Source organism: Cyprinodon tularosa, unplaced genomic scaffold, assembly GCF_016077235.1.
Source record: "Cyprinodon tularosa strain WSP-4 unplaced genomic scaffold, ASM1607723v1 ctg9, whole genome shotgun sequence".
In the NCBI taxonomy this organism is placed as follows: Eukaryota; Metazoa; Chordata; class Actinopteri; order Cyprinodontiformes; family Cyprinodontidae; genus Cyprinodon; species Cyprinodon tularosa.
Window position 1 is genome coordinate 347,174 of NW_024039673.1, and position 9,284 is coordinate 356,457.

A 9,284-nucleotide genomic window follows, 5' to 3' on the forward strand; every position below is an offset into this window, starting at 1 on the left:
GAAATTCTGTTGGAAAAAGAATTACACAAGATGCTTAAGGGCCTGCAAAAGGAGGCGAAAACCCTGAGGACTCTAAGGGCGAAAAATGAAGCGAAGGCCCGTAAAGTTAACGAATTATCCAAAAGAAACAGCGACCTTCAAGAACAGATTTCAAGATTACAAGAAGAAATTGGTGACAAATATGTTTTTGAAGATCTTTTGAAAGACATTTAACTGTGGAAGGAACCCAAGGTAGCAACGACCCCCAAAACAGAGCTGAATAAATCTGAGAAGAATAAGAGTCATGAAGCACCGAAAAAAGAGCAAGGTTCCTCATCATCTGTCTACGAGTCAGAACCAAAGACTTTTGAAAATACGGGTGACGTTTACTCAGAGCTTAAAAACAGCAGATTTTCAATGTCTGAGAATACGTCTATGAGCTTTTATATGAGTGCCTCACATGAAAGTTCACCCGCACAAAGGCGTAGGAAACTTAGAAAAAATAAAAAAAATACACTCCCAAATATCCTCATCCTCCGATGAAGAAGTTTTCGAACGAGCGACTTCTACTCTACCGGCTCTCCTTCACCCAGAGCTAAAAAGCAAAGTTTTATCACCTTAGGATGAAATTTGCGAAATTCCTGGAATGTCAAACAAGATAGATGTTAATCCCAATGATTTGCATGGGATTAAACATGTGGAAGGGACTATAGCACAGAAGGGTGCCTCAAACGAACGTTCGCCTTCACCCAGGCCTAGGGAACGTAGAACTCATAAAATTATAAACTGTGAATTATCCTCATCCTCTGACGAAGAAGATGTAGCACCAAGGACATTTATTGTAAGTGCTGTTGTTCACCCAGAGCCACAAAGCAGCAGATCTGATGGAGAATTTGAACCAAAGACCAAAAACGCCACATTTTCAATTGCTCCATCTCCATCAACTGAGGAACTCACAAAGATCAATGATGTCAGCAGCCCGAAAACCAGCGGTAGTTGGTTTTTCTGGTAGTCAGAACATAAAGACAAAGGTCCAACACAAAAAAATACCTCTTAGTCATCTGGGTCATATTGATCACAAACAGGCTTTAATCTCTAAATCCCTTCTGGAGAATGTTTTTTCTTTTTATTTTATACGATTCCCGTCCCAGTGTCTTTCTGAATGGACAGTATGTTCTCCCTGAGCACGCGTGGGTTCTCTCCGGGCGCCCCGGCTTCCCCCCACAGTCCGAAAATATGACTCTTAGGTTAATTGACTTCTCTAAATTCTCCTTAGATGTGAGTAAATAGTTGTTTGTCCTGTTTGTCTCTGTGTTGCCCTGGACTGGCGACCTGTCCAGGGTGTACTCCGCCTCTGGCCCGTAGACAGCTGGAGATAGACACCAGCACCCGTCACAACTCCTCTTGGGAGAATCGTGACGGAAAATGGATGGATGGATTAAAAACAAAAACAAAAAACAAATACATTCAAAAGAGGAACAGACCTAATGAAACAATATTTCAGTGCAATGGTTCACTGCAAACAGAGTAACTACAGTACTATGAGCATCGATTAGTTTTTGTCCGTTTCAACTGCTGTTCATGAAGTTCAACCAATTCTACCAATTATTGCTTACAAAGTGGTATCATTGTTTGTACTTTCAGTGGATTTCCATTTTGCAGTATATCACAAATTTCCACTAATGGATTTATTTGCGCTGCTATGTAATAGCTTTTCATATCAGGGAGTGAAAAACTTATTTACTTATTTTTAGCCAGCTCTAATCCTTGGCTGTTTCCCTTGCCAAATAAATGTAGATAACGACTTATCAGTTTCTTGGTACATCGATGTGGCTGGATCTGCTTGTATCACCTAAAAAAAGTATAATATTTATGACAACATTATCATTTTGATGGGTTCTACTCTTTGCATAAGCGCTAGATAAGTCATTTTTAAACCTGATCATTAGAGGGTCATAATTGGCAGAGACAATTTTTCCTTTGTCTTTAGCGGTGGTCAGCCCCAAGGTTTACAACTGATTCCATGTTCCAATTTATTTTGAATTTCTTTTAGATATTATCATTAGGCGAATATTTCAAAGTTAAATCCTGGGATTTGTGGGAATTTAATTTATAACCAGTAAATTTCCCATACCCCATCAAAGATTTATATAATTCTGGGAGAGATTACTGTAGTTTTGCCAAATAGATTAGGATATTGTCTGCCAATAAGGCTAAATTATGTTCCTTATGGTTTATCTCAAGGACATGTATTTTTGTATTTTGCGTAATCCATTTTGCTAGAGCTTCAATAAATATTGCAAATAATAATTGGGACGTGGAACATCCCTGTCTAACCCTGCTTGATTTTTCTTTCCCCGATAGCGCTCCATTGATCCTAATCTTACCAATTCCTGAATTAAACGTAAGAATTTGTTGGAAAAGTGGAATCGGTATAAGGATTTAAACAAAAAAGACCAATGGTATTAAATGCTGATACTATCAAACAGTGAGTAAAATGTGTAGTCCCTCTTTTGAGGGTTTAATACTGCCATACATCACCTATTCCCAACTCTGACATTAACTTCCTAATATTTTACCCATGTTGTTATTAATCAAATTCTGCTAAGAGGTGTCTTCCAATATGTTTAATCTTGCATTGAAGTCGCCACCACAGATTACTATGCCGTGTGATTTTGTTATCATCATGTCGAAAATCTGTTTGTAGAATGCCCATTCTGAACCGGGGGGACATACACGTTCATAAAGGTAACTTTTGTCCCTCAAGTCTACCCGTCACTATATTATATCTAAGCACTAACCCTTCATTTGCCACATTAAGTGCCATCCCAAAACACATACCCGCAGGTGTAACAGCAGCCTAGTGGTGACATTTAGAGAAAGATGTTCCGCCAAATGTAAATTCTGCTGGTTTGCTGAATCTTCGTCTGACAAAAAATCACAAGTATATGAAAACAACACACTTAATTCTGAAATGGAAGGTCCTCTGCACTGTGTTGCCTTAGCAACGACTGCTTTCTTTTTCCGTTGGAGGGAAGAGGCCGTCCCATTCTCGTTATACCCCCCATTTTTAATCAATGCACCTTCCACAGCTGATGGTGTGACTTTACTGCAAGTGAAAAGTGATAGTTAATAGTTAGTGGTTGGGGAGCAGTTTAGGATTTAACGGAGGAGTCTCCCAATCTGAACAGGGCTCAGGCACCACTCTATGACATAATCGGCCGACAAATCAGGCCTTCAGAGGACATAGCCGCTGAATTCGAACTCATCAAGTATCGATGCAGTTTGCAAATGTGAAGATATGCTGAATGACACCTCATGAACTTATCATTACCAGAAGCCAATATATGCACAAGCCTCAAATACAGAAATGTTTTGAACTACTGAGTTCCTCCTGACCAGATTTGATGGGAGTTGATTGATTTATCAGTTAACTCCACTAGCTGTGAAACAAATCATGAATGTGACACGTTAGCTGCTACTGCTGCTTCAATTGGCTAAAAGCTCAACTTGAGAGGGAGGAGTAACTTTGTTATTTACCCAATCAGCTTAAAGAACTGTGGTTGTGCTTTGGTGGCACAGTGGTTAGCACGCATGACCCATGTATGGAGGCCTTGGTCCCCGACGTGGGCGAAACTCTACTGTGGTCCTTTGCTGCATATCTCTCCCCCTCTCATACCCCCTTTCCTGTCAGCCTATTGTCCATAAAACGGGCCACTAGTAAAAACTCAACAACAAAAAAAAAAATTGTACTAAATGTCCCTCTACATGAACCCCTCTAGATGGATATTATCCAACAGAGCTCCTTGGGTGACAGACTGCTAAATGCACCATGGAGCGTTAACATAGATCCTTCCTCCCATCAGCTGTAAGACTTTATAACCACCACTATCCCCAACAACCTCAAGGAGTTGTTACATTCATGCTAATTTTGCACAGTTTCTGTGTATCACAGTATCACAGTCAGTGATATAACATGCTGCTGTCATTTTGCACATCTCTGATGTTGCTGCTATTTTCAAACATCCGTTACTGTAAAAATGTCCATAGCTGTATGGCTGTTATTTATTCTCTAAGTGCACAGTTTTTATATTGTTAAAACACTTTATAGTACAGTATTTTATTGTTTATCTTTTAACCAGTGTGCGAAATACCTGTCAATATTTGGGGGGGTCCCCATCTCCCGATTGTTGCGCAATACCGATCTAAATTTTCTCAATATGCAGTAGGCCTATAACATTTCAAAGTCAAAGTCAGCTTTAATGTCAATTCTTCAGATTCACCAGACATACAAGGACTCGAGAGGACGTTCGTTTCTCATTCACCAACAGTGAAACCGATAAAGTGCACAGGCACAACAGATAAGAACAGTTCCTAATACTAAAATTTAAACATTCAATGTCACAATAAAATATAAAATGTACAATAATATAAAATATGCATTACTTATGCTAGTGCAAAAAGTCAGATGGTAATGGCAGCAGAAAAATTATTATTATTACCAATTATGTAGGATATAGCATTTGTAACAGTAACAGTGCAAAATAACAGTAATTAAATATAGTATTAATAGTAGTGCAGGAGACAGTTTGTCCGGAGTGATTTTTTTTTTTGAGGGGGGCTCAGCTTCCTGACAGCTTGGTGGATGAAGCTTTCTGTGAATGTGGTGGAGCGGGCAAGAGCCTGAAAAGACTGTCAGTCTATGAATACACGCACAAAGACTGTCTGTCTGTCTGTCTGTCTGTCTGTCTGTCTGTCTGTCTGTCTGTCTGTCTCTCTCTTTCATGCACGCACATGTCCTGCTTTAATCCAGTTTCTGACGAATGGAAATGGGTCGAATCTGTCCAGAGGAGGTCCGTTGAGGTCCACAAACAGGAGTGAAGACCTGCTGTCTTCGCGCAATCTGTTCCGCGTTGCCCGTGTTATTAACTGCGGAAAAGCACATGGCTAATTTGCATACGCAAAAAGGATTGGCTGGCTCCACTTGGCAAAAAACAGAGCATATTTGTGAATAAAGGTTTTGAATTTTAATACTGGACATGTTGAGCTTAAAAACATTTTAGTGACCATTAGCGACAAAAAAATATTTTATGTCCTTCCCTCACTCTTAGCTTAGCAGGTAGATAACCATCATTTCCAATAACCACACCGTAAGCCTTTTCTTTGGATTTAATGGCTTGTATGGATGGATGAATGAATGGTAAAACTGCAACAAAGAAATAATGTGCATAAGTCTTTGTGTAAACAGGCACAATTCCAAAAAACAGGCACAATTCTCCTAAATAACAAACTCAACATATTCCCTGAATATGCACAGAAACACATAATGACACAAACAACATGTTAACATTAGCCGCTGGCTAGCCGCATCGCTAATGGCTAGTTAGCGCGTATGCTAGCAGCTAGTTAGCGTGTATGCTAGCGTCTTTTTAAACTTCTCTTCTCGGTGACCTTTCTTGCAATAAATCTCCAAACAAAACATGAAACACAGTACTATATGTACATAAACGAAATACACCCTTCACATGAACTTTACATGCTGTACTGGCCAAAAACGCAGCACAGAGAGAACAGATAGCTATGCAGTGTTTACTAGTTAACAGGAAGACACCAACTGTTCAACCTCAGGTTCTCTCTAAATAAGACTATAGCAAATATTATACATAAGAATGCTTATAGTATATAACTTAGAAATAATATGCAAATATGAGCAATGGCTTCCTAAGGAGCCAGAAATTTTTTTTTTGACACAATTTAAGACCCCCTTTAAATTTTGGTTTTGAGGCTTTCAGGGGGTCTCATGGGTTAATCGGGGGGGCTCGACCCCCCCGGACCCCCCGTATTTTGCACTCTGCTTATCCCCCTCCCAATCTCCTTTCACTTAATTTTTACAGTGGTGCTTTTGAAGGCAAACTGATCTGCTGTATCACTGTCTGTTGGGAAAATTATACTATATCATGTTGTTAGACATTGCACTGGATAGTAAATGCAGCTGAGCAGATCTTTTGAGATTTCCCTTTCCGTCTTTCACAGACATTTCCTGTACAGCTGCCTCTGCAGATCTATCAGCGTTGCACATGACCCCACACACCTTTCACACTAACTCCTCAGCTCTTGTCATTTGGAAGAGGTACCAAACCTTTCAAGCCCTCATATTCTGTCCGTGAAAGTGGGTTTGCTGGTTTCTTTCCTTGAGCCTTCAACATTCTCAATACTCAGAGACTCAAAGTTATTACATTACTAAGTAAGTATTCGCTAGCAGCATTTGCTGCAAGAATACACTATTCTATGCAAATTGTTAAAAAAAAATAGGTAAGTGTAATAATTGCAAAATTACTGACAAACAAAGAAAACTTATGATTTACTTGTTCACAAGACATGTTTTCCAGAGAGGTGATGCTGTTCGGGGAGTATTTATACTTTGTAAATATGTGTATACAAAGCAATGGGTGAGAAGAGTAGGATAAAAGGGAAGTCAGGATAGGGTTGTAGCGAATGTGGAGGAACAGATTCACTCCCTTTTGTGGATCAAGACTGTGCTCAGCAGCCCACCTAGGGGATGAATCTAACTTAATGCTCCTTGCAATTTATTTTATAAATCTTAATTTTTGGGGGGGGTGTGGTTGTGGAGTTTGTAGCATTGTTGCCTGGATTAGAATCGCTGCCGAGGTCTCTGCATGGAGTTTGCATGTTCTCCCCATGCATGTTGTCTTCCTCCGATAGTTCATTATTCAATCCAATTCAGTTTATTCATATAGAGGGATTATCAGGCAACGTCACTCTACGTCACTTCCGGCTCCAATGCGCATGTCGCCTGCAGAAAGAGCCGCTAACATGTCTTGTTGTGCTGTCGGTTGCACGAACCGTTTTGATAAAAACAATAAAACGCGCAAGTTTTACCGAATCCCATCAACTCGCACCCCTTTCAAGGCAAACAAGAGACGTCTTTGGTTGCAAGCCATCAGAAGAAGCGATTGGAACGAGCAGATGATTAAAAATGCATCAATCTGCAGCGATCACTTTATATCAGGTAAGTCTTATCTATAAAAAAGCTAAACGGCATCGCTGGTTTTACAAACAATGGTTTTACATACAATTATTAAGTATTACATATATAAACGGGATTAATGAATCGTACAAAACACATTGGAGCATAACTAGCATACAAGCTAATGTACCTTGATTCAGTCTTATCAAGTTGCAACTCATCGGGTCAGCCATAAGTTTTATCATTAACATCATCACGTTGTCTGGTCTAAACTTCTCTGTGTGTGCTGTCTTTTCAATTGATTGACTAGTGTCTGTAATAAAGGTTGATGATGATGATGATTGTGTCAATACATTATTTGTACAGGAGAGGCATCAGACGACATCGACAGCCCAGACTTTGTCCCGTCTATCTTTCCATACTCAATCCAGCCCGGCAAAGACGGTGTTGCAAAACTGGAGCGGTAAGTATCACATCTGTGTGCTTGATTGTTGTCTGATTACAAGCATGACTCCACATAGTATGACTGGAAGTGCAAAGAAAAAATATTGATATATTGTAGCTATATAGGTTACCCGGGTTAAAGGTCAGAGCATGTAGTTTTTATTAGACATCTCATATGGAGAGTTGGGATGACTGAGCATGTGATTTGTATGGACTTGAATTTAGGAGATAACACCTGTGGAATTGTTTTGTTTTTTTGGGGGTTTTTTGCACTAAATTATTGTTCTCTCCTGTGTGTTTCAGATATAAGAGAAAAAGAAGGGATGCAACCCCCAGCAGGTGTCCAGAAGATGGACATCAGTGTACACCCTCTTCCATCTCTCCAACTGAGTGTGGAATAGAGGCTAGTGCTGATCTATATAATGGTATGAAACCTTATTACTAACCTGACCAAGACGGCCTGCAAAGTCATTTGGATTTTTATAAAGAGACGTAGATCTGTGTGTTCCTAAATGTTAACATATTAATTATTGCAGAATAGAATAGTCACTAGTGTACGGAAGAGGTTTAGGGCCACTGAAAAAAAAAAAAAAAAAAGTAAACTGATTTTTAAATTTTATTTCAGTTTAACATGGGAACAAAGTCAGAATTCTGAGATTAAAGTCAGAATTCTGACTTTTTTTCTCAGAATTCTGACTTTTTTCTCAGAATTCTAACTTTTTTTCCCATACTATACTGAAATAAAATAAACAAAAACAGTTAACTTTTCTTTTTTTTTTTCAGTGGCCCTTATCCTCTTCCGTATTAGTGGGATTAATCAGTTAGTAATGTTTATATTTGTTGCAAACAGGTATTTGCCCACAGTGTGACTGATCACCCAGAATGTAACCATTTGTTTTTTGTAAAGATAAGAATGTAAAATTTGTATTTATTTTTCAGAAGGTATGGTCCCAAAGACTGTCCATGATGACCTCCAGCTGAAGTACAGCCAACTTCATACAGAGTGTGATGACCTGCGTGAGGACATCAACAACTGAAAACAGAATGAACAATTAAAAGAAATGCTCGGGACTGCACAGTTCTCCTTTGCGTCACTGAAGTGTAAAGCAGCACAGGTGCTGTTTTTCACAGGTCTAACCAGTGCCCTCTTTAATTGGGTCCTGCAGACGATTAAGGACAGTGTTGAGGTCATCCGTGGCTCTCTGACCCTAGAGGATCATCTTTTGGCTGTACTCATGAAACTCAGATTAGGACTCACCAACAAGGATATTGCATTCAGATTTAATGTTAACGAATGTGACATCTCTAAAATCTTAAGAAGTTGGCTGCCTATTATGTCTCAGATTTTGAAACCTTTAATCAAGTGGCCAAGTAAGCATGCTATTTTAAAGAATATGCCAAAATGTTTCAAACCTAAATACCAGCGTTGCAGGTGCATTATTGACTGCACAGAAATTTTAATTAACAGACCAACAAATTTAACAGCCAGAGCCCAAACATATTCAAATTATAAGAGCCATACCACGGTTAAGTATTTGGTTGGCATGTCACCTGCAGGAGCAATTACATTTCTGTCTGCAGGTTGGGGTGGGCGTGTTTCTGATAAACAACTTACAGCCGAGTCTGGATTTTATGACCTTCTACAAGTAAATGATGAGATACTAGCAGATCGTGGTTTTACCATTAGAGATGAGCTTGCCTTGCGTGGTGCTACCCTGAGGATCCCTCACTTTACCAAAGGTAAAAAGCAGTTGTCTGCTCAAGAGGTGGAAACATCGAGGCGTTTGTCCAATGTTAGAATACACATTGAAAGAATAATAGGGAGATGGAAAACTTTCCGAATTCTTACTACTGTTATTCCTTTATCACAGGT

At 39.4% G+C, this 9,284-nt stretch overlaps 1 protein-coding gene across 1 annotated transcript; it reads left to right on the forward strand.

Annotated features, from left to right (window-relative positions):
- Positions 1 to 6,775: 6,775 nt before the first annotated feature.
- On the forward strand, positions 6,776 to 8,448 carry LOC119775847 (THAP domain-containing protein 1 A-like). Its single transcript, XM_038273953.1, has 4 exons — positions 6,776 to 7,009; positions 7,334 to 7,430; positions 7,715 to 7,836; positions 8,351 to 8,448. The coding sequence occupies exons 1-4, from the start codon at positions 6,781 to 6,783 to the stop codon at positions 8,446 to 8,448; spliced, it is 546 nt and encodes a 181-aa protein (XP_038129881.1). The 5' UTR covers positions 6,776 to 6,780.
- The last annotated feature ends 836 nt before the right edge of the window (positions 8,449 to 9,284 follow it).

What these genes read in the sequence shown, in the direction of transcription:
- LOC119775847 (XM_038273953.1), top strand. Translation starts at nt 6,781, where the DNA reads ATGCGCATGTCGCCTGCAGAAAGAGCCGCTAACATGTCTTGTTGTGCT. An exon ending in GGTGTTGCAAAACTGGAGCG is followed by an intron (nt 7,431 to 7,714) that starts GTAAGTATCACA and finishes TGTGTGTTTCAG; the next exon opens with ATATAAGAGAAAAAGAAGGG. An exon ending in TAGTGCTGATCTATATAATG is followed by an intron (nt 7,837 to 8,350) that starts GTATGAAACCTT and finishes TTTATTTTTCAG; the next exon opens with AAGGTATGGTCCCAAAGACT.